This window comes from Leptodactylus fuscus, chromosome 1 (assembly GCF_031893055.1).
Source record: "Leptodactylus fuscus isolate aLepFus1 chromosome 1, aLepFus1.hap2, whole genome shotgun sequence".
Taxonomy (NCBI): domain Eukaryota; kingdom Metazoa; phylum Chordata; class Amphibia; order Anura; family Leptodactylidae; genus Leptodactylus; species Leptodactylus fuscus.
Window position 1 is genome coordinate 69405187 of NC_134265.1, and position 25675 is coordinate 69430861.

Here is a 25675-nt window from a genome sequence, read left to right on the forward strand (position 1 = left end):
AAGTTGTAGTAGTGTAGTAGATTTTTTTCTTAGCTTGGCTTGCTTGTCTAGATGTGGAGTGTTTGGCATTGGCTTTACCCCTTTCGTAGGAGTTGATGCAATATCTTTTTTTAGAACCATCCTTCAGGGTCGCTAAACCTGGTGAATTCCGTATTCCACATAGTCTGGCTATGGTACCTGATCAAGGACAACTGTGTGTAGCTGACAGAGAGAACGGGCGAATTCAGTGTTTTCAAGCAGAAACTGGACACTTTGTCAAAGAAATTAAACACAGAGAGTTTGGATCAGAGGTTTTTGCCATCTCTTATCTTCCAGGTAATTTATTGGGATATTTTTTTGTATTTTAACAGGTGATTGAAAATTTATACAGAAATGAGATATATTTTTGGACATCAGAATAAAAATCTGAAAAAAAGGCTAATAAAAGTAGCCATATACATTAGGTGATTGTTGTCCAAATAGTTTGCGGTCACAACCTTCATTGATGGTGACGGATAAGATATACTCAGGGGTGAACCTAGGGTTTGTGCCGCCTGAGGCGGACGTCAGAAAGCAGCCCCCTCCGGAGGAGGATGCCGAGCGGAGGGGGCGGGGTGAGCGAGCATCGTTAGCAGGCAGAGAGCAGGCAGGGAGAGGACCTGCTCTCTGCTAAGTGTGAGGGGCGGCCGCTGGAGCAGCACTGCGTCCACAAGGCCACTCCAATCCACCACTTGCTTCCCATGCCGGGCTGCCGAGATGGTGACGCTAAGCCAGTCCAGGACAGCTTGTCCTGGACTGGAGTAGGTCAGCAAAAATGCCGCCCTCCCCAGGGGCCTCGGCATAGCGCCGCCTGAAGCGGTCACTTCAGGTCGCCTCATGGGAGGTGCGGCACTGGATATACTGTCCCTTTCTGACCTGCTAGGACCCAGCTGCTGGCACCCCATGATCCTTTGGGTTTAGCATTGTGGCCCTTTGAGGCGAAGGCCTCATGTAGTGGGTCAGCCATAAAGCGCAGCGGAAATGCATCATGGTTTCACAGAGTTTTCCTTTGTGGACTTCACAACATTTCTGCAGCTGGCATTTTTCTGGAACGTGTGGATGGGATTCGCCACATGGGGCCCTTGACTTGTAGGCTTTCCAGCACAGTGAATAATGGGGGCCTATGCTGCCATATCCTAGCAATATACCATCACTTTGTGTTTATAATAAATAGACCATATATGTCATAAAAGTCTGACTATTGCCACAAACCCAAGGAAGAGTCTGGTCATTGACTTCTAAAGAGATCAGGAACTGGCGCTCTCCAATAAAGTAGACCTTGCTAAATACACATATATGACATATCTAGTTTGCAGTGGGAAAATCTCCTCCATACTATGTTATCTTATGTTTTCTGCAATACTCTATTTCTGAACTTTTATTTTTTTTTTTTCCATTTTATAATCTGAAATCTGTATTCCATTTTTGTTTTAGGTGGAGTATTATTTGCAGTTAATGGCAAGTCCTATTGGGATTCGGTGCCTGTTCAAGGCTTTGTGATGAACTTTTCCACTGGAGAGATCTTAAGTACATTTGTCCCAGTTAGAAAGGTAACCTACTCTACTATTCCTTCACATTTACTCGATTTTGGAATGAGAATAGCCTGACACGGCACACTTGATATTTTTCTTTGGTTACAGATATTGGGAGAACATGTACTAGGGTGTTTGACTCTAAGGCTGTATTCACACAGAGTAACGCCAGCCGTTTTTTGTGTGCTTTTTGCACATAGCGCCACGTTAACGCCGCGCTATTTAGCGGTGGCGTTGCCTGGCGTTAACGCGGCGCTACGCGGCGTTAACGCGGCGCTATGTGCAAAAAGCACACAAAAAACGGCTGGCGTTACTCTGTGTGAATACAGCCTAAATTTATCTTAAGTCTCCATAAGATTCATGTGTTTTTGTGTTCCAGAGTTTTGACATGCCTCATGACATTGTGGCTTCAGAAGATGGGGCTGTTTTTGTTGGAGATGCTCATGCCGATACTGTGTGGAAATTCTCTCCCACAGAGAGTAAGTTGTCAGCCATGCTACTATTATTGAGATTAGCCAATGGTAGAATGTCAATACACAAAAAGTACATTGTATGACACCTTCAGTATATTACAGTAAAACATTTACCCTTACAATTCAGGTTACCCATCAAAAAGTTAGTTGGCCTATTTAGAAATTGACCTTATGTTAAACTTACAGAAACCTTGTAGTTTTCGTTTTCACCACTAAACTTTCAATAGGCTGCTGGTTCCTGTTCTGTGGAAATCACTTCTCACCTGTTATCTCATTATCATCCAAGCCAAGATTATATGGAAAGGCAACATCTCTGTTATAAAGCTGGAGACAGATAACACAAGATTGACCACTGTTGATAAGTGATATAGTCTCAACACATGTTCCTTCCCCTCCCCAGTGGTGTCTTTTTGCACAGCTTGGTTGCCTAGAACACTCAATAAAGTCAACTAGGAAAATTTATAAAGACTGGCATATACAATGCTGGTCTTCATATCTGCTGTGCCTATTTATTGAGGAGGTGCTCTCTGCACATCTCCATTTTGTTTGTTTAAAGAGGACCCTTCACTACCTCCGCCAACTCCAACTCTTTGCATCCTTCAATAGGTGCTGCTCCACTAATTCTGGCTCAGTTGGAATTGCTTCTATAGCCCCTACTGTTCTTGAGAAATCATTGCCATTAGTTTCAGTACAGTCATACCCTCTGCTGTCAAGTAGGCAGTCCCTGTCTTTCTGGCCCAACCCAGGACCGCCCACATGACAGTAGAGAGCATGATTCTGAAATTGACAGAGATTGCTACCCTAGAACAGTGGAGACTAGAGAAATCATTCCAGCAGCAGATATTGAAGATGCAAAGCATTGGAGTTGGTGGAAATGGTGAAAGGTCCTATTTAAGAAGCTGCATACTTATGGTCCATGTGGCTGGTGTAAAGTATACCTCTCAACTATGTTTAGCAGAGAAGAGCAGCAGCTCAAAACTAAAATCAAATTGGAATATAAGAATGTGTTTTAATATTTGGTTTTAATGAGAAAAATAAATCTGATAAATGAATTGATTTTAGCTCCTCCATTTGCATAGAGTGACTAGTCTAGCAGACATGTTGTGGTGTCACCTTCTTGCATGAATATATCTTCTGCACAATGTCAGGGACCCTTGGTTGTGCCAACTATCTCATTACATAAGCTTCTAGATAAATGACCATATTTCATTGGCAAATATTTTCCAACACTTATTGACTATTTTGCCATTTATCTATTTCAGTTGATGAACATCGATCAGTGAAGAAGGCTGGCATTAAGGTTGAAGAAATAATAGGTATATTTTCGGCACGTGGTGTGCATTGCGCCATGTTCATCCCTTACAATGTAAATAATGATGTGGGATTAGAACCCTAGAAAAAGCTGTATCATGTTCTCAAGGGGCTGTAGTAATGTGATCACTTTATTTCAGCGTCATCATTTGTAGATCAAATCTTTCTAGAAAACCGCTAGGGCGAGACTGGGGCCTTTACAGAATCATGAGTTACTTGGTACTAGAACGATCCATTGGTGCCAGCTAACTTCTGCCATATGATAAGTGAAACATAAGCCTGAAAAACTCATCTGAATGAAATGGAATTCTTTTTCCCTTTAAGTTAATTCCAAATCTCTTTTGGAAATCAGTAGGATTTTGTTTGGAATATCGACTTCTTAACACTGAAATGGCAACACCAATAAGAAAAAGTCTTGGAATTATAGAAATCACAGGATCGATAGACACGTTAATAATATGCAAATAATAAAATAAAAATATATTAAAAATAGCTCAATTTATTCAGTTTCTAGTATGAGCGGCTCGTTCAGAAATACATGTATGCTTTGGCAAGCTATCAGTAAGGTTATTAATGGTTGCCAGAGGAATGTTATGGCACACTGAATGCACTTTGGCACACAAATCATGAAGATCGGCTGCTGCATCTCAGATATGCTGATGGGAGACAAGTCCGGCGATGCTGCAGGCCATAATAACACATTTAGGCCAAGCAGCCTGTTCATAGTAGCACATGCAACGTGTGGCCTGGTGTTGTCCTGTTGAAAAGGGACACCTGGGACACTTTGGAGGAATGACGTACCACTGGTTCTGTGAACAAACTGTGTACACCAAGAAGTTAGTGTAATTGAAATGAAAACTGGAGGGGTTTGGCTACGCTACATTATCCTGGTAGTAGGACTGATGTGACGTTACCTTCTGAAGGCCTCTTCATTGGGTTGCCTACAAAGTCTCCAGGACAATCTCCCGATATCATTGCAGCCAAGAAAAAAAAAATGGATTAAGGAAGACATCCATTTCAGCCATCATTGCTGTCTTTCTGTCCTCCATTATAGCTTTCTAAAGCAATGCTGTAAAGTCAAACGCCTGTAGCTGGACGCCTGGTTAAAAGCTCAATGTCATAAAAATGCCTTCTAGTGTTGAGTGAATAGTATTCCAATACCTCCCTCCCAAAGGAATGCATGCTAGCGGCTGGCAAATATTCACTGTGCTTAACCCCTTGGTGTTTGGCCGCTTACACGCATTCCTATGGGAGCGAGGTATTTGACGAATAGTTTCGAATACTATTCGCTCAACACTAATGCCTTCTGATGGTTTCTGTCAAAACTGTTCGCCACCACAGGCTCGGGATGTGACGTTGAATTTTACTTACAGTACAGAATGGCTCACTATTCGCCTTTTTTTTTTTTTTTTTTCTTTTTGCAAATGGGTGATCTGCGCACCTCTTGCTTCTAGTACATCATTGTTCTCCCAACCACTGGCATGTATTATGTTGCACAGCATTGATGTCCATAAAAAGGAAGCATCGCACAATCATCCCAAACCACTTAATCCAAATTTTGAGGCTTCATGTGGCTGAAAAAACTTTGTTTTATGCCCCTCCCCCATGTTATAAATTGGAGCTAGGTGCTTGATAGTTTGATGATCAGATCTTAGTGACACGTGCTTCCACCTTGATTTGAAAAACCTTATGGCGGGTCTTTTTGTTGTTGCAGTCTCACTGTTGAGGAGTGTATTGATATTGTTAATATGAGTGTAGACCACAGATTATTTTTTTTTCATTGTCTTTTTTTCTCTTCTAATATTAAGATTGTGATATTTCTGTATTTGTAGAAACTGAAACTTTGGAAACTCGAGTGAGGACTCGACCCAAATCAAACACTACAGTCACAGAACAGCACCATGAACAAGCAAAGCAGACCACTCCTCAACAAAGCCGAGTTGGGGTCTCCTTTGTCCTTATTATCACTCTGTTGATAATTCCAGTAGTGGTCCTTGTTGCCATTGCAATTTTCATACGCTGGAGGAAAGGAAGAATATATGGAGGTACGTTACGTTCATTGGTCTCCTAAATGCATCCCGTTGTAGCTATTTATGCTCCTTATATCATAGGTCATAGTGATTTGGAGTAATAACTCATCAAACACATCCCCATTTCATATCCATGGCACTATAAATATGGCTTAAGAGCAGCCAATGTTTTGGTACTTTTTCTAGGTGAAGGAGAACACAAATCAGAACCATCATCTGGAGGAATCCTAGGAAAACTAAGAGGTTTGCATCTTATCCATTTCAATTGCCGTGGAAAAACATTGTAGTTTTAGTATTCTTGTATGATCTATGCAGCTTAAACGTTACTGAGCGCAGACCGAACAGAGAGCAGCGCCATTATTGTTCCGTCATATACCAAGTACCAGGTTAAATGACATATGAAAACCAAGCATATTGGAATACACTATAAATTAACCCTTTTTACTTTTCAACTTCAAAAAAATTAACATTTAAATTTTTCCATTTACTTTTTTTTTCTGCAACAGTGATAGATCTATCTCACTGTTTGGTAGTCTATAATGTCCTGCGAAGCTGGAAAACACGTGAATGGACTGAAAATGGGGAAAAAGGACAGTTGAGACATTTTTTTGAGTTCGACTATATTTTACTTCGATATAAAGATGACACATTAGGGCCCGCTCCCACGATGTAACGCGCCACTCATTCTGACACGTAAACACGTGTCAGAGTGAGCGCTTCAAAACAGATCCCATTGACTTCAATGGGTGCCGTCTTACGCGCGCTACACAATGAAATCAATGGGAGGCTTTTTAACCCATTGATTTCAATGTGTAGCGCATGTTAAATGGAACCATTGAAGTGAATGGGATTCTGTTTTGAAGCGCTCACTCTGACATGTGTTTAAGTGTCAGAATGAGCGGCGTGTTACATCGTGGAAGCGGGCCCTAATGTGTCATTTTTACAAATGAGCGGCGCATTACATTGTGGGAACGGGCCCTTACTTAGAAAGATAGATGGAGGAAAAAGACTTCCTGGTCCATATAGGTTACCTTTGTATTATTTCCATTTTATCTTAAGAAAGACTTGTGTTTATCTCAGGCCGGCTTAAATTCACTTACTGTAGATTTCCCAACCACATCCAAGCCTTAACTACTCTTTCAGTAAAATAATATAATATTTCCTGACATTGCTTCTCATGCCCCCCAACTAATTCCAGGTTGTGCCCTCTTGTTCTTGTGTTTAGTGTTTTAATAAAAAGGATCAAAAGAGAAGTGTATTATGTCTTTCAGATATGTAAATGGTTCAGTCATGTCTCCGCTTTCCTTTCTTTCCTTAACTATACAAATTAAATTTTTAAAGCCTCTCCTGATATGTTTTATGCTTCAGACCCTCCACCATATTTGTAGTCCACTTTTGTACCCATTTGATCAGTACAAATGCAGAAATCAGATTTGTATCAGGTTTTTTTTTTTTTTTTTTTTTTTTTTTTTATTAAGTCAAGACAGCTATCCTTGTATGCACAGTTGTAGAGGGGAGGCTGTCAGCCACTGATAGGACTTCCTCCTTGACTTTTAATCATAGAAAGAGCAGAGATTTCACTAGATATGTAACAGGTTATACTAAATCTTTCCCACAAACCTGTAATAGCCACATGATAGCAACTTAACATTGGCAAAGCTCCCAGGTGCCGTAGAAAATGAATGACACCTATGATGTCGCCATTTGGGTGAAATAATGCAGTTAATCACCTCTCAGATGCTTTTGTCATATATGTACAATTAATTTTTAGAAGGGGTTAATTAGGCATACTATTTGGCACATTGGGTGAGCATGAACACATCCAAAGGACACTACAGAATAAAGGCCTGTACACACGATGTAACGCAGCGTTGATTCTAACACGTAAACTCGTGTCAGAATCAGCGCTTCAAAACAGAATCCCATTGACTTCAATGGGTTCTGTTTAACGTGCGTAACACATTAAAATCAAAGGGTTAAAAAGCCTCCCATTGATTTCAATGTATAGCGCGCGTAAGACGGAATCCATTGAACTCAATGGGATTCTGTTCTGCAGCGCTGATTCTGACACAAGTTTACGTGTCAGAATCAACGCCGCTTTACATCGTGTGCACAGGCCCTAATGCTAATTTTAACTACCTGTTTTCCTTCCAATATTTGCTTTATACGCGCGTATCACATTGAAAGAAATAGGTAAAAAAGCCTCCCATTGATTTCAATGGGGAGCGCGCGTATGCCGGGATCTGTTTTTTACGCGCTCATTCTGAATGAGTTTTACGTTCAGAATGAGCGGAGCCTAACTCCGTGTGAAGGCTCCCTCATGGTTGTTCAGTGACTATAAATGACAATCATGAATTGTATACTTTTTGGTTAAGATACACCAGAGAGCAGATTCTTATGCTGTTACGTCTTTTCTTTAGGCAAAGGAAGTGGTGGCCTGAATTTAGGAACTTTCTTTGCGAGTCACAAAGGATACAGTCGGAAAGGTTTTGACAGACTAAGCACAGAAGGCAGTGACCAAGAAAAGGATGATGACGACGGCTCCGATTCAGAAGAAGAGTATTCAGCACCCACTATCCCACCAGTGCCAGTGTCTTCTTCCTGAAACAACTACTTCCACTCAACCTTTGGCCCTTTAGCACGTTTAAGATTGTGTATTTAATTGTAACTGTACTAGTCTCTGTGGGCTGTACAAGTGTCATGTTTTCTTTATTTTCCCTTATGAGTGCAGTTGTAGTCCTTATGTGAACATTCAGAACCCCTTTTGTTATCACTATAAGAAGCTTCTTAGACGATGTAATTCTTCTGTTTTGGTTTCGTTGGGAGTTCTCCATTGTTTTATGGCCTTTCTCCGCTTCTCCAGTAGCACTTTAATTGCCAATTTATTGTTTTCATGCCTTTAAGGTCACTACTAATCGCAGTACAAAGATGTGTGCCACATAAAATGCAAAGCTGCTAAATCTCTTCTATTTTTTTAAATTCACAATATGATATAGCGTCCAAAAATAATTAAAACTGTAAAAGATATGAAAAAAAATCTATTTAATTTTTGTTTTGGTGTTATTGGGATGTCTTATTTTTAGATGGTTATACTGTTTAGAACACTATTTTCAGAAACTGAATGTACTTTGTGTAATAAAGTGTTCGCAGAGCATTAAATTCAGACTACTTTGGAATTTGTGCATTACTTTTTCTGTCTTTTATACATTTTACATTTGTGCATTGCAAAGAAAACTTAATTTTTTTTTTATTTTTTTTTTTTGGGGGGGGGAGTGGTACAGGGCTTGGTACATTGTGCATCTAAACACTGCAGTCAAATAGTTGAGCTCTGGTGGTCCCAGGTATTGGATCCCCATAGGTGGCTCCTGGAAAACCCTTTTATTGCTTTATTTCTGACCCATGTTCACATCTGTGTTTGGGATTCCATTTGGGAAGTCCTCTTGAGGACCCGCCAAACGAAAACCTATACACATTAAAAAGTGGTTAGCTAAGAAACCAAACGGACCTCATAGGCTATAATAGTTTCTTAGCTAACCGCTTTTTAATGTGTATAGGTTTCCATTCAGGCGGTCCCCAAGCAGACTCCAAGAATAGAACACCAAATGCAGACATGAACCAGACCCGAATCAACTATGTGTAAAATAAGCATAGCCACTTTAAAGGCAAGAGCCAATAGATATCATTTGGGGAATCCTCCTCCTCCCCTATTAGATGGTCGTCAATTAATTTGATTCATTAACCTATAACAATATGTTTACAGGGAGCTGAGCTGTTGCCAGGGAAAATACACACACATTTGTATTGTCAGTTTGTAGAGCTGTAGCAATTGCCAATAGGGATTGAGGGTTGTATCCACCTAGAAAAGTGGTTCTTATGTAGTCATTTGAAGATACCAATAAGAAAGTTCGAGAAAATCTTTAAAGCTCTGCAGAATTTTTAATTACTTATATTTGCAAAAATGTTTAACTTTTAATTATCTACAAATATAGATATGATCATGTACATGGGAATACCCCTTTAACTAGTGATATCTCTGATTATTTTATGACTGCACAGAATCTGTCTGTGTCTCTTCTCTACAACAGGGTAACGTCCATTGCAAGTGATATTACACCACATTTATAGATAGCTAGGAGACGCCAAGTCAGCCGTCTAGTCTGCAGTTGACAGTGGACCCACCTCCATTTCTAACTCTATCCGTGGGATATCCCAAAAAGTGATCCAACAACCCACTATACAGCAAGAAAATTAGACCTCTAGAGGTTTCTATGAATCCTTAAATTCACACTTAAATCCAGTGCTTGCAGGGTGTGTCCAAGCTGTAATTACTGGAAAAACCATTATTGTCCAAATCCAAATTAGAGGTGCTTCTGTCTGACCATGGTTCTCAGCCATTTATGAAGGAGTTGGGATGTCGGAGTCAGTGTTTTGACCTAGCAACTCCACACCCCTGCTTACATTGAAGGCCTCACATCGGGAATGGTTGCTATGGACAATGGCGTTCTTCTGGATAATTTTGATAAATGTTTTCCTTTGGTTTTGGGCAGCAAAATTCAGCATACTTGGTATGTCAAGTATATTCTGCCATTTTTCTCCATAGGCTCCTCTATATATAAACTAGACAATATATACCTGTAAAACACAACATATAAAATACTTAAAATCAATATATTTTACATGCATTGTAAAAAGCAGGAAAAGTAATGTGTGTGAAGCAGGTCTAATAGTGATAGACAAAAGTCTTGGCTTGCGTTTCTCTAGGATGATCCCTGGAGTGATACTTAATTTGAGAATACAATAGACTGTAGCGATAGATAACACTTTATTGACTGGAAACTGCTGGCTCTTGGGCAATTTTATGTCCTTTTATTCCACTCGCTCCATTTCACCTAATAACATGGTAACCAGACATACCATTACTAGGTAAGGGGACAATGTTGTTCTCTGATGGATTTGACTTTTTCACATTTCTAACTTGCGGTATTGTTTGTGTAATATAATATCTGCTGTGATAAGACCATAAGTACCCAGTTATATAAACCTGCTCACATCAGGCATATGTATCAGAATTGTTGCAGTGTAGCATGTATGACATACATAGGTTATGTTTCCTGAATTATAGACATCCATTATGGAAGATTAAGGTTAATTTTACTGGGAAGTTTTTCAGCATTCTCTCTGTCCATCTTTAAGCGGATTTAACCATTTCAGGACCAACATCATTGATGTCCCAATGCTCAGGCCAAATTTAGCACTTTGGCATGCATTGCTTTACACAGCAATATCTTTTTACAACAATAAAGTTTATTGAAGGTTTTCCAAAGAAATTTTTACAACAAAGGGGAAAGGGACAGCAGGGGGGAAAGGAGGGATGGGGAAAAAGACCTGTGGTAACAATCCAGGTCCGGAGGGGGCCATGGGAGGTGGGTGGTTGGTTAAGGGGGGTAAGCATAGACTCTGACGCAGCAGAGTCAAAATATACAAAAGCATAAAACAGAAAATTGTCAAGCAACAGTATCAATCAAGTGCAATGAGACAGGTACACAAGACTCACAAATCGCACAGGGAGACGCTACACAGGGGACACAGGAGGGAAGGGGGATCGGCAGGGTAATAAAAATGGTTCCAAAGGAGCCAAGTCTGTCGATGTCTGGCGTCATCCTGGCGGAGCTCAGCCACCAGGATCTCCATAGTTCGCAAGGCAAGAACCTCATTCAGCCAACCAATGAGCGAGGGAGGGGTCGTGAACTACCATAGCCTGAGAATGACTGGGCGAGCTGCCACAAACAAAAATCCAAGAAGCATACAGGTGGACTTACGAAACGTCCTGGAAAACAGGGAAAGAAGTAGTGGCACTGGATCATCTTCTAAACCAATCCCTGTCACCTGTAGAATAACCTGTCCGACCCCAGTCCAGAAAGGGCGTAAGAGAGGGCAACCCCACCAGATGCGGGCCATCGTGCCTCGGTCGGAGAGGCGCCTCCAGCCTCTATCAGAGTTGGAGGGGTAAATAACATGTAGGAGAGCTGGGACCCTATACCAACTGGAAAATATTTTTAAATCGGTCTCCTGCGTCCTACACAACATGGAGAAAGCAGGATATGCACGGAAGGCCGATGACCACACATCCGGAGAGAATGAGACTCAAGCAGAGGGTGAAGTGGGAGATTGAAATCACCACATACAATCATGTGACCCCTAGCAAAGGACTGGAGCGCAGACAGGGTAGACAGCAAAAAGGGAACCTGAACTACGTTGGGAGCATATATGTAAGCAATTGTATAAACAACCCCTGAGATTGCACAGATAAGGAAGAAGTACCTCGCCTCGCTATCCGCTAAAGAATCTAGGATTTACACCGGAAGATTTTTATGGAAAAAGATGGCCACCCCTTTAACCTTACCCGCTGCACTGCCACTATGAAACTACTGCGGATAGTACCTATTTGTAATCGTGGGTGTACAGGCAGCCAGGAAGTGAGTTTCTTGCAGGCAGAGAATGTGCACCCTACGCTTATGAGCATCGTATAGTACTTGTGAACGCTTTTCAGGGACGTTGAGCCCCTTGACATTGAAAGAGGAGACGGATATATCCGACATTGGAGGGAAACGGGGGGCAAATAAGACACAAATGGGAAGAACAAAAGGGAGGGAAGAGAAACCACACTACACAAATAACACACAAGAACTGGAGAACAGAAAACTTCAAACAAAATACCAAACAAGAACACAAAAAGAGGGCTAATGGGGTACCCTCAGGGGAAAGCTAAGTAACAGGAGCACGAGTCTCCAGATGACCCCGCACTGCAGGGACGCAGCTATGTGGGGGCGAAGAAGACAAGCCACGCGGCTGAACACAGAGCACCAGAAGAGAAACACACAAATAACGGAAGGAGCAATCAGGATAAAAAGCAGCTCCAACTCCGACACACGGGCATCTCAACATACAAATAACACAAAGAAGATAGAAAGCAGCTAGACGGCTAGGGCAAGCAACGTATAGTCGTGGGCAAAAATATGAAGGGCAAAACTAGAGAAACAGTTATCACGAATAAACAGGGCATGGAACAAACTCACAAAGTCCGGTGACAGACAGTCACAGACATCCAAAGAGCAGCGGAACAAGTCACTTCTGGGACGCCCGGGCAGAGGAGGGTCTACGCTGGCATTGTGGCCTCTGAGAACGCAGAGGGCCGGGGTCGTCCGCAGCATCCCATTGCTTAGGATCGGAAAGCAGGGAAGACCAATCAGGAAGCTGCAAAGCTCGTAGATCCAGGGATCGAAGAAAGTTCGGAAGATCATCCGGATGGGCAAGAGAGCGCAGTTGGTCACCTCGGCGAACTTGTAGGGAGAATGGAAAGCCCCAGCGATAAGGAATTCTGCGTTCCCGGAGGAGGGAGAGGAGAGGCTTCAAAACTGCTTGTTGCCGAAGAGTGTATCTGGATAGGTCCGGGTAAATCGATAGGGAGGATCCCTCGAAGTCCACTTCGCCAACATCTCTAGTCTTGTGCATTATAGCCTCCTTGACTGCATAAAAATGAATCCGGCAAATTACATCTCTCGGTTTACTAGGGTCCTCACTGCGGGGGCGAAGAGCCCGATTAGCACGGTCCATCTCAATGTGGGAATCAGGAGGGCGTCCCAGCAGCGAGTTAAAAATGCCAGACAAAACCGGGACCAGGTCCGTAGTTTGAACCGATTCCGGGAGACCCCGAATACGGATATTGTTGCGGCAGTTGCGATTTTCGATATCGTCCATGTGAGAGACTAGATTACAAAGTTGCGCGGAGTGAACGGCCATTTGCTGCTGGATGAAGTCGATAGAGGAGGAGGCGGCAGATCGAGATTCCTCAAGGGTCTGCACTCGCTGTTGTAAGTCAGAAATGTCCGTTTGGACCACATGCAGGTCCTGGCGCCAGGCGCGCTTTAGATCAGATGCAAGACTGTCCATATCCCTCCGACTTAGGGCTAGTAAGGCCTGTAGTTCTGGAAACTTCTGCAGGGTGAGAGCAGCCTCCTCAGGTGGAGGAAGGTGAGTTACAAATGCAGGTGCCTCCACACGGAGGGTCACGGCGGGGGTCGCAGATCCAGGTGCCCTTTCACAAGTGGCTGGGGGAGACAATCCCGCCACAGAGGAAAAGTCAGACCCAGGAGCAGGGGGTACCAAATCCTGGCCAGCAGCTGGAGACAGGGGATGTGCAGGCAGAGGTCTAGCACCCCATGCAGTCACACCTTCCAGGGATCCCTGAGGCCATATGGAGTGATGGAGCTGTGGAGGGGATGACTGGAGAGTCCCAGGGGTGGTCCTGGAGACAAATGGAGGGGAAGCAGATACTGAGAGCAGCGGCGCCGCTGATGCCGCTGCTCTCTGTGGAGCTTTATGGTGGTGGAGAGCAGGGGATTTGGAGGGGGAGAGGGCCGGTTCCAGAACAGAAGGGCCAGCAACAGGTACCTGAGGTCCGTCTGCAGGCAACGTGGAGGGCCCCGGAGCGGTCGAGTCCCGGCAGCTGAGGTCCGGCATAGAGGAGGAGAAGGCACCAGACTGCGCACGCAGGCGCCCATGTGTTGTTGAGGAGGATGGCGCCGGCGGCGGGTAGTAGGCCGCGTCCTGCATGGGCTCCTGATGCCCTGACCGCGGGGTGAAGAAGGCCGGGATCTTCCTAGCAGGTGGAGGGGGGGCAGAAGGGTCCCCCTTAGTTCACTGTGACCGGGACTTGCCCATATCGCTGCCGAAAACAGCCCGAATCCCGGAGTCTGGAGCAGAGCTCTTAAGGTAAGCTGCCACTCGCGTGCATGTCAAGCCACGCCCTCTGCAGCAATATCTTTTTAATGGCTTTGCGTATCTCAACCATCTTGACAGCGTTGGTTTGGATGCTTTGGCACCTCTATTGTGGCCGAACACGTTGAGTAGTAAATTCTCTGACCTTCGGAAGGGCACAGTGCGCTCCAGGTAGATCCGTAATGCTCTCACCAAGTCTAACTTGTGCATCTTCTCTTCTCACCCAGAGGTGGGAGAGGGAAAAAAGGCTGGTAAGACGATTACCTGGTTGATATTCTGAAGAGTGAGTACCTTTGGCAAGAATCCTGGGACAAACCTCAGCTGGACTCTATCTGGAAAGAAAGTTATAAAGGGTTCGGAGGCCGCTAGGGCCTGTAGCTCGCCAACCCTCTTGGCAGAGGTTATTGCCAACAGGAAAGTCACTTTGTATGACAGGTTCCTCTAATCCACTTCAGATAAGGGTTCAAAGGGAGGAGTACAGAGCCCCTGTAGAACCGCAGCTAGGTCCCAGGTAGGGACAGGAGGCTGCACTTTTGGGTGGAGCCTAGCAGCCCCTCTTAGGAATTCTTTGATAACAGGATCTTGTGATAATCTGGTCTCCAGGAGAGCAGACAGAGCTGAAACTTGGACCTTCAGGGTAGCGGGAGCTAGCCCCCTTTCTAGGCCGTCTTGTAGGAAATTCAAGACAGAATTTCAGTCAGGTTTGCGCTGTTTACCTGTGCACTAATTCCGGAATATCCGGGCGATCCTCTGATAGCTCTGGTTAGTTGATTATGCTCTTGAATGTGCTAAGGTCCTTAGCACTCCCTGGGACAATCCTCCTTCTCCGCATACGGCATTGTTAACCTCCAGGCAGTGAGGTTGAGCTTGTCCAGACCCTGGCACGGCCGTTTGTTTAGAGTTACCAGGTTTCGGATTGTTGGAAGCCAAGCTGAGGTAAGAGTCCAGGGGGGGGGAGGGAAAGCCCTGACCCCAGTAAGAGGCCAGAACACCTCTCCCCCTGACACCTGTCCTGTCCCACAGGACAGAAAAAACACAAGGGGGAGTTGGTCTTCCAGCCTCTTATAGGGGTCAAAGCTGTTAGGTAATTAAAAATTCCACCTGTCCTAACAGCTCATAGGGGCAGGAATACCCCAGTTGTGCTGTTGTTGGGCGTAGGGGGAATGAGGATTTCAGCGAGTATCCATATCCTTGCCACCATTTGTGCTGGGTCTATTTAACAGTGATGGCTAACCTTTTAAGCTCTGTGCATCAGAATTTGTTTAAAAAAAAAAAAAACAAGCTTAACTTGGGTGTTGTCACATCTAGAAAAATCTATATTTTTGTGATATTTGTAGCTGTAGTAAAAAAAATAAAAAGATATATTTTAGATATATTTATTTATATTATGTGCAAAGACGGGCAGCCAAAATGATTAGGGGAATGGGTGGACTGGAGTACAACGAGAGATTAACAAACTTGGGGTTATTCAGTTTAGAGAAAAGACGTCTACGAGGAGATCTAATAATGTACAACTACATGAAGGGACAATACAAAGAACTTTCTAAGGATATTTTTACTCCTAGGCCAGTGACAGTGACAAGAGGACATCCTCTACGTCTGGAGGAGAGAAGGTTTCACCAGCAACATAGAAGGGGATTCTTCACAGTAAGAACAGTGAGGCTCTGGAGGTCTCTGCCCCAGGAAGTGGTGATGGCGGATTCACTGAACAAGTTCAAAGTGGGCCTGGATGCCTTTCTTGAAGAGAAAAATAAAACAAGTTATAGACTCTAGATTTTAAGGACACGTTGATCCAGGATTTTTATACTTATTGCCAGATTTGGAGCTGGGAAAGAATTTTTTCCCCTGAAATGGGGCAATTAGCATGAGCCTCATGGGGTTTTTTGCCTTCCCTTGGATCAACACTGTAGGGGATTATAGGGTTGTAGGTTGGACTTGATGGACTGATGTCTTTATCCACCCTCATCAACTATCTTCAATGTATTTCGAACAATATACGACTCCCTGTTTTTGCCCAATCACACGGTATATGACCCCCTTTTTCTGGCCAATCACACAATATTTGACCCCCTTTTTCTGACCAATAACACAGAACATAACCCTTTTGTTTTAGCCCTCACACAGTGACCCCATTTTTTGCCGCCTCCACAGTATATCAACCCCTTTTTTTTTACCCCCCCCCCACACACACACACCATATGATCCCCCTATTTATGGCCCTCACACAGTTTGACACCTTTTATACCCCACCACAAGGATATGGCTTTTTTTTTTAAAGCCCACCCACAGTATATGACCCCCTGTTATCTCCCCACCCCCACACAGAGTAGTGGCTGATACTTTTTATTCACCTATACACGTTCCAAATATGAACGCCCTACGCTGCCACCATGAGGGTGTGCTGTTGTCGACGCTGAAGAAAGCTGGGATGCTGTACGTAGCGTCATCATGTCAGTGTAGCGCCGTCTATAGGAGGCAGCGGAGGGCGACCAGGTCAGGAGTGTGGACACGTGAGTAAAAGTATCAACAGCTGCTTATTGCAATAACACAATAAGTAGTTGCTGATGCATGTCACGGCGTGTCATCTGTGGCATGCGTGTTATAGGGTCGCCATCACTGATTTAAATATTAGTTGTGGTTATAATATGTTTTTTTTTTTTTTATTTATTCATTTTAATGTACGGTAGATTGTGAGCCCCATATAGGCTAAAGGCTATGCAAGGATGTGCTTATCTAAAAGTGACTTTTCCTAATGGTAGAGCCCCTTTAAAGGTAATCACTCTTTATGTTGTGGTTTTGGCTTAAGAATCTGCATCAGCACTTCATGAACATGTGTCCCTATTACCTCAGGCCATGCTTTTGTTATTCTAGGTTCACACTTGCGTTTGGGTTTCCATCACATAGAGACTCGAAAAACGGAAATCCTGTCTGCTTAAAAAGCCTTTAAAATGATCCCGGTGAAGAGAATAGTCCTCCTTGCAGGACTTTACTCTCCGACGATTTTAAGCAGAATCTGTGGCACAGTCTAGTACAGAGATTCCAACGTAAGATGTGAACTTGGCCTTACATGCTTTGGTTCTGGTTTGGGCTGTTTGCTTCCATATACAGCTGAACACCTTCACATCTGTCTTTCTATAGATTTGCAGGTTAGATTTTTCAGTTGAAGCCCCCTTACAGAACATCATGGAACCCAAATGGCACCTCCACGACCCAGATCTGAAGAGCTCAGCAATATGGTGGAGAAGGACTTGCAATGATGGTACCTTCATTTGACCGGTGTATGAAGGGGTAGAGTTCACTGTTGGAGAATAAGTGTCACTGAAGGACCTGTATTGACCATGAGACACTAGAAGTGGAGTTCCTTTGTATAGAGGAGAAGACACAGGAGAATGGATGGATTCAGGGTTTTCTTTTTCTATAGGGTGTGAGCTGGAAGCCAGGGAAAGAGCTGGGAATTGTAGTGATCTCTGTATACCCCCTACATAGATGGCTCATAATAACAGCCTGGACATGCTTTTATACCTTTTATCACATTTATGATATTCTGCAGTATCTGAGGTATGTATAAGGCTGTGTTCACATCTGTGATAGTGATTTCTGTTGTTCTGCATAATCATAGGAGCAGAGCAATAAAAATCTGCCTCTGACATTTCCCATTAACTACAATGTTATCTGATAGGCTTCTAGATGGACAGATAACACGTTTCGGGGTTATGGTGCCAAACACGAGCACCACCCCTTCATCAGATCTGGCCTGAAGCGTGTTTTGTGAGCTGCTAACAGCGATGTGCATATGCTGATGTCTTTGAGTGGTGAGGAACGCCTCCCCTATTCCTGATAGTGCTCGTCCATTGATGATTATTGGGGGGGGCGTTCCTCACCACTCATCGTCATCGCTGGGTTGTAAGGAACGCTGCCTCTCACAGTACAGTGCAGTAGATGCTACTGTGAGGAAGGGCGTACCTGACTGACTGTCAGAAACGCCCTTCTGACACTGAAGAGCTACAGTAGCGACACCGATAGCTCTTCACCCGGGCCACAAAACGGGAAGGCCGAAAGTGTGCCAAAGTCAGCACACTGTTGGCTTTCTAGCACATGTGCCCCGAGGACATGAAAGGTCCTCTTTAAGTAGTGAGACAGAGGATAAGAGGGGGATATTTAAGTCTACAATGAGTAAGTAAAGCAAAATGTATACCCCTAGGGAACAAGTATAAACGTCTTAAATTAAACCTCCATGGCTTAAATTCTGGTTAAAAGGGTGATAAAAAAACAAAACCCAAAAAACCAAAACTAAAACGGGAATTTAACAAATATAAATCCAAAGGGTCAGCTGTAGCCTTTCAGAATTACAAAGCACTTAATACAATCTGTAAATGGGAAATAAAATTAGCTAAAATACTGCTTTCTAGCGGTGTATTAGACCGCATGTGCCCAAGGGCATGAAAGGTCCTCTTTATCAATCGCTATTCCCAGTCTATAGCCTGAAGTACAGCCCTTAACCTGGGAAAATTGGCCTTTTTTAAATCCGGGAATTTTGCCCTCCCAACCTTTTTTAAAGTTTAAAGGGGCTCTATCATTGGGAAAAGTCATTTTTAGCTAATCACATACTTGCATAGCCTTTAGAAAGGCTATTTCACACCTAGCTTTTGTATGTAAATTGCTTCAGTAGTTTTTGAATAAGTCAATTTTTATTCATATGCTAATTAGCCTTCTACGTGCACCGGAAGTCTCGCTGTGCACACCTCTCTGCTATTCTCTATGTGTATGTACAGCAGATGCTGCTGTGCTGATGACTCATCCCTGCTCTCATAGCAGTCACAGACACTTCCGGAGTGCACGGAGAAGGTTATTTAGCATATAGAATATGAATAAAAACAAACTTATTCTTTTTTTTTTTTTTTTAAATGTAGATTGTGAGCCCCACATAGAGTCCACAATGTACTTTTTTTTTCCCTATCAGTATGTCTTTTTTTGAATATGGGATGGAAATCCATGCAAACACGAGGCGAACATACAAAAACGAACTTATTCAAATACTACTGAGGCAATTTACATACAAAAGGTAGGTGTGAAATAGCCTTTCTAAAGGCTATGCAAGTATGTGCTTACTGTGTTTCCCCGGAAGTAAGACATCCTGCGAATATAAGACATATAGCAGTTTCTTATAGGCTAAGAAATATAAAGCGTCTCCTGAAAATACGACGTAGCGGTCCAGCAGTCGTTGCATACGCTATTGCATTGCCACAATACCCCCAACGCCCCCCCCTCCCACTAAACATTAGCCTTATCTGATTAAAAAGCAAGTTCTTACCCAAAGCATTGCACCCACTTCTGCCTTCAGGGAACGATATGCAGGGTGTTCTGTGTGTGAACAGGAGAGATTGCTGTTGTCGCCGCTGCACTGCGCTGCGTCCACTGTCCCTGCTGCTGTGGGATGAGCTAGGAAAGACCCGCTGTGCATACACTGAGCATCGTATGCAGCCCGGGGTCCACTGTCCCAGCTCATCCCACAACAACAGGAACAATGGACACAGCGCAGCGGCAGCAGGCTCTCTTGTGCACACATGGAGCACCATGCACATCGTTCCCTGAAGGCAGCAGCGGCTGTAATGCTTTACTTCATATGTTCTTTACCCAGCAAACATATCTCATGGGTAAGAACTCGTTCATTTAATAAGATAACTCTAGTCTTTAGCGGGTAGAGCAAGAAAAATAAGACATCCCCCAAAAATAAGATGTAGCATATCTTTAGGACCAAAATTTAATATAAGACACTGTCTTATTTTCGGGGAAACACGGTAGCTAAAAGTGACTTTACCCAACGACAGAGCCCCTTTAAATGGAATCTGGTTGATTATGGTCACTATTACCAAGCTTTTCACCAACAGGAATATTTCTTACACTAGGTTCACACTAGTGTTCATGCTTTCTGTTCTTTGGGTCCGCTTAGAATATAATGGGGCCCGCCGGGTTTCTGCCTGAAACATGCAGAGAAGAGTCCTGCTTGCAGGGTTTTTCTTTACGCAGTTTTAAGGCCGGGGCCCCACGGGCCGGAAACGCCATGATTTGCCCACAACGGAGACGCCACGGGAAAAATCGCAGCGTTATACAGTATCTGCAAAGTGGATGAAATTTATACTAATCCCATCCCCACTTTGCGGAAGAAATCGCAGCATGTCAATTATATCTACGGAAACGCTGGCGACTTTCCCGTAGATATAATGGTAAGAGAAAGCCCGCAGAGGAAAACTCTGTGAATTTTCTCTTAAAAGCGCTGCGGGAAGAACCGCAATGCGTTCCCGCAGCGCTTTACAACTGCATTTAGTATGAACCTACCCTTACTTAGGGCTCATAATCTAAATTCCCTCAGTATGTCTTTGGACAGGGGAACATACAAGCTCCATGCAGATGTTGCCCTAGACTAGATTCAAATCTAGGACTTTAGTGGTGCAAAGCAACAATGCTAACCGCTGAGCCACCATATGTATGAGTATACACTTGGCTGCCAAAAACAAAAAAATTGACATGGAAAAGATTCAAAAGAGATGCTAACAACATACAGATTTGTCTGTTTTTCACAGCCGACAAACATTATTGCCTTTGGCTATATTCACAGGACTATATCAGTCTCTCAACCGTGAAAAACAGACAAATCCATCTGTTTTTATCAACCATTGTGCATCCATTTTGCATTTTCTCCATATGCATTGTTGATGAATGAGTTTCATCCATTTTGCATCTGTTTTTAACACACTGTTTAGAAAAATGTATGCATTTCACAGGTCTATTTTTCTACTCATTCCACTTATTAACAGATGTACAGTGTTGGCCAAAAGTATTGGCACTCCTGCAATTCTGTCAGATAATACTCATTTTCTTCCAGAAAATTATTGCAAGCACAAACTCTTTGGTATTATTATCTTCATTTAATTTGTCTTCAATGGAAAACCATAAAAAGAATTGTCAAAAAGCCAAATTGGATATAATTCCACACCAAACATAAAAAAAGGGGTGGACAAAAGTATTGGCACTGTTTGAAAAATCATGTGATGCTTCTCTAATTTGTGTAATTAACAGCACTTGTTACTTACCTGAGGCACATAACAGGTGGTGGCAATAACTAAATCACACTTGCAGCCAGTTGAAATGGATTAAAGTTGACTCAACCTCTGTCCTGTGTCCTTGTGTGTACCACATTGAGCATGGAGAAAAGAAAGAAGAAGACCAAAGAACTGTCTGAGGACTTGAGAAGCAAAATTGTGAGGAAGCATGAGCAATCTCAAGGCTACAAGTCCATCTACAAAGACCTGAATGTTCCTGTGTCTACCGTGTGCAGTGTCATCAAGAAGTTTAAAGCCCATGGCACTGTGGCTAACCTCCCTAGATGTGGAAGGAAAAGAAAAATTGATGAGAGATTTCAACGCAAGATTGTGCGGATGGTGGATAAAGAACCTCGACTAACATCCAAACAAGTTCAAGCTGCCCTGCAGTCCAAGGGTACAACAGTGTCACCCCGTACTATCCGTCGGCGTCTGAATGAAAAGGGCCTGTATGGTAGGATACCCAGGAAGACCCAACTTCTTACCCAGAGACAGAAAAAAGCCAGGCTGGAGTTTGCCAAAACTTACCCGAGAAAGCCAAAAACGTTTTGGAAGAATGTTCTCTGGTCAGATGAGACAAAAGTAGAGCTTTTTGGGAAAATGCATCAACATAGAGTTTACAGGGAAAAAAAGAGGCCTTCAAAGAAAAGAAAACGGTCCCTACAGTTAAACATGGCGGAGGTTCCCTGATGTTTTGGGGTTGCTTTGCTGCCTCTGGCACTGGACTGCTTGACCGTGTGCATGGCATTATGAATTTTGCAGCATAATGTAGGGCCCAGTGTGAGAAAGCTGGGTCTCCCTCAGAGGTCATGGGTCTTCCAGCAGGACAATGACCCAAAACACACTTCAGGTCAGCACTAGAAAATGGTTTGATGGAAAGCACTGGAGACTTCTAAAGTGGCCAGCAATGAGTCCAGACCTGAATCCCATAGAACACCTGTGGAGAGATCTCAAAATGGCAGCTTGGAGAAGGCACCCTTCACCTGGACCTGGAGCAGTTTGCCAAAGAAGAATGGTCTAAAATTCCAGCAGAGCATTGTAAGAAACTCATTGATGGTTACCGGAAGCGGTTGTTTGCAGTTATTTTGTCTAAAGGTTGTGCTGCCAAGTATTAGGCTGAGGGTGCCAATACTTTTGTCCGGCCCTTTTTTGGAGTTTTGTGTAAAATGATCAATGATTTGACTTTTTTTTTTCATTCTCTTTTGTGTTTTTTCAGTGCAAGCAAAATAAATGAAGATATTAATACCAAAGAGTTTGTGCTTGCAACCATTTTCTGGAAGAAAACGAGTATTATCTGACAGAATTGAAGGGTGCCAATACTTTTGGCTAACACTGTAAATTGTAAATCAGTTATTATGGCCACTAACAAAATGACTGATTAATTTCTATTATGTCTGTGTGTCTGTCAAAATGGACTAATATATTACATGTTTTTGTCTGTGTAAACTCAGCCTTCGTTGGATTTTACCTTTCATTGAGGAGGTTGTCTAACTCATTTTCAAGAATGAACATTGCTGCTGATGGTGCCATAACATAAAAGTGATTCCTCAGCAACTCCTAGTCCTCTGTTTTCCGCGGAATCGGATCCAATTTTACATTTACAGGCCCCTCAATTGACATCAGCAGGGACATCCCTTTTCTAACATGCAGGTGTAATCTATTATGTAAGCGATCAGAAGAGCAAGTTGAAGTCCACTAAGGGCCTGTGCACACAATGTAACGCGGCGGTGATTCTGACATGTAAACTCGTGTCAGAATCAGCGCTTCAAAACAGAATACCATTGATTTCAATGTGCAGCAAACAAAAGACGGAACCCATTGAACTCAATGGGATTCTGTTTTGCAGCTCTTGATTCTGACACGAGTTTATGTGTCAGAATTAACGTTGCATTACATCGTGTGGACGGGCCCTAAAGGAACTTAGGGTGCGGTCACACGATGTAACGTGTAGCGTGATCTGGCACGTATACGGCGTGTCAGAGTTTGAGCGCTCAAAAAGATCCCACTGATTTCAATGGGAGTTACGAGCATATACGCCGCGTTATTTTGCGCCCATAATTTTGCATTCCCCTCCATCTCTGCCCCCAGTTTCATGTCCCCCCCTCCATCTCTGAAACCAGTTTCATGTCCCCTCTCCATCTCTACCCCCAGTTTCATGTCCCCCCTCCATCTCTTCCCCCAGTTTCATGTCCTCCCATCTCTGCCAACAGTTTCATGTCCCCCCATCTCTGCCCCCAGTTTCATGTCCCCCTATCTCTTCCCCCCAGTTGAACAAAAAAATAAACCCTTATACTCAACTTCCAACGCTCCCCCGCAGCTCTCTCCGCAGTCTCACTCACTCCCATAATTGTAGGTGCGACGTGACGTCATCACATCGCGCCTACACATGCCGGAGCACAGCGTTAAAGCAGGAACTGAGCTGTAACAGCTCCTGCTTTAATCGCCTATTTATTCAACTCATCGGTGTCCGGGAATCTGGGACATACCTCCCCCCGACCGGGACAGGACACCGAATTAGTGAATGTCCCGCGGAATTCAGGACGGTTGGGAGGTATGTATCTGTCTGCAAATGGCTCTCTCTTCTTTTCGAATGGAGATATTCTGACTTGGTTTTAGTCTCTAGGTCTTGAGGAAAACCAGGTATTGAACTATAACAGGGATAGGAAATCTATGGCTCTGCAGCTGTTGCAAAACTACAACTCCCAGCATGCATTCTTGCTGTGCTGTTCTTGGAACTCCCATAGCAGTGAATGGAGCATGATGGGAGTTGTAGTTTCACAGCTGCTGGAGAGCCGAAGGTTCCCTACCCCTGATCTATAAGAAGCAACCTTCCAAAAGGTGGCGCTAGAGCCAGTTCCTCCTATCTACCAAAGAGGACATATTTGCATTTTCTTCTCCCAGCAATACTAACACATAGGATGAGTCCCTAACCCCTAAACCACAAGCCATCCACATTACCCACGACCCCAAAAGTTATTTTGGGGTCGTGGGTAATGTGGATGGCTTGTGGACGCTCCACCCCTCCAGCGGCGCAATAAGCAGGTCACATGATACTAAGCCACCGCCTCCACCTTCTTTGCCTGCAATCACCCAGCATGCTGTGATAACGCTTTCACATCGCCATCTTTAAACTGGGCAAGGTGTCCTACGGGTCGCGTAAAGGATCAGACTATCTTAAAATCCAAACGCCCAGCAGTAACAGCATGTGCAGTGTTTCCAACGCGACCTAAAATCCCCCAGCAGAGGCGTGTACTGTGCCCGCCCCTCCGGCTCTCACTCACTAGCTGGCTTGTAAGGGGACGGAAGTTTGTGGCTGCTGCATCAATGAGGAAAGCCTGTGCATGGTGCAGGGAAGCGGCGCGGGGCATGGGGAGGTGATGCGGCTGGAGAGGAGGTGAGGCGGGCGGATTATGGGCTGTGCAGCCGGCCATAACACTTTAGTCTTTGTGATTATCGGGTAATGCCTGGGCATGAGGGCGGCATGGGGCAGTGCCGGGTGTGAGGCTGTGCCCGCACCTGGGGCATCTTTACTGCCTCACACGGGGCATTGCAGGCTGTGATGTGTGTGCTGTCATGTCTTGTGTGTGCTATGTAGAGATATATATATATATATATATATATATATATATATATATATATATATATATATATATATATATATATATATATATCCACACTTATGGATTTTAGACAATTTCACAAATAGCAATCCCCAGTGTAATGCAATGTTTTCTAGGCAATGCTCCTTACATGGTTGGTAGGTTCAGTACTGACCCAGATGCCCTGCGCTACCAGTGGCAGAATGCAGGTGCCCATACACATGTCTGTAGTATGTAGAAGGGTTTCCTTCCAGTCCTGGGTGTTCATTGTCACAAGCGATAATAATGGACACATAAGATTTCTGTAAATCATCCTTGTGTCACCGGTCCTGTATGCTGATTGTCAGAAGTTCCTGATAATAATGGATACATAGCCCTGCATGTCATCCTTGCGTCACCAGCCCTGTATTTATGGCCGCTTGCACATATATCACTTTCACCTGCCCTTCCCTTCCTAGTTACTGTTCAGTAGGATATATTGTATCTTCCTCTACATATATGTACACCATGGGAGTAAACAGGACATCGCTGCCAGTCCCATACCTGTGCCAAAGATGGGCGACTTACTGACACCTCTGATACTGATTCTGGGCAAGCAATAGGGTCAGAGCAAGAAAATCCAACATGTTCTTTCCTTACAGCAGATTTTAGGGGTCACATAGAGTGTCATAAAGTGTTTCCTACAGAAGCGTATTGGGTCTCTGTGAGTATGTCAGGACTTCTAGAGGAGCAGGTGGAATCTCATGTGTCTTCATTATACTTTTACAAAATTGACTGGAAAACAAAATCTCTGAGTACCCCCATATGGAAGACGTGTTATGGGCATTTATTATG

General features: G+C 43.7%; 2 protein-coding genes across 14 annotated transcripts in view; both read left to right on the plus strand.

Moving 5' to 3' along the window:
* Positions 1-8527, plus strand: part of PAM (peptidylglycine alpha-amidating monooxygenase) — a 174472-nt gene extending 165945 nt beyond the window's left edge. For 4 of the 6 annotated variants that reach the window (XM_075271700.1, XM_075271690.1, XM_075271726.1 and 1 more), the window contains 7 exons: positions 115-315; positions 1453-1568; positions 1930-2029; positions 3286-3339; positions 5167-5379; positions 5551-5607; positions 7785-8527. In XM_075271700.1, the coding sequence (XP_075127801.1) occupies positions 115-315; positions 1453-1568; positions 1930-2029; positions 3286-3339; positions 5167-5379; positions 5551-5607; positions 7785-7969 (926 nt within the window). In that variant the 3' untranslated portion in view covers positions 7970-8527. The remainder of the gene's footprint in view (positions 1-114; positions 316-1452; positions 1569-1929; positions 2030-3285; positions 3340-5166; positions 5380-5550; positions 5608-7784) is intronic. The other 2 variants (XM_075271716.1, XM_075271734.1) reach the window with 1 other exon arrangement.
* A 15958-nt stretch (positions 8528-24485) lies between these two features.
* PPIP5K2 (diphosphoinositol pentakisphosphate kinase 2) overlaps positions 24486-25675 on the plus strand; it is an 83927-nt gene continuing 82737 nt past the window's right edge. For 7 of the 8 annotated variants that reach the window (XM_075271596.1, XM_075271605.1, XM_075271585.1 and 4 more), the window contains exon 1: positions 24487-24636. The gene's annotated coding sequence lies outside the window, so the exon portion shown is untranslated. Of the gene's footprint in view, positions 24637-25675 lie in introns of all 8 variants that reach the window. The other variant, XM_075271649.1, reaches the window with a different exon arrangement.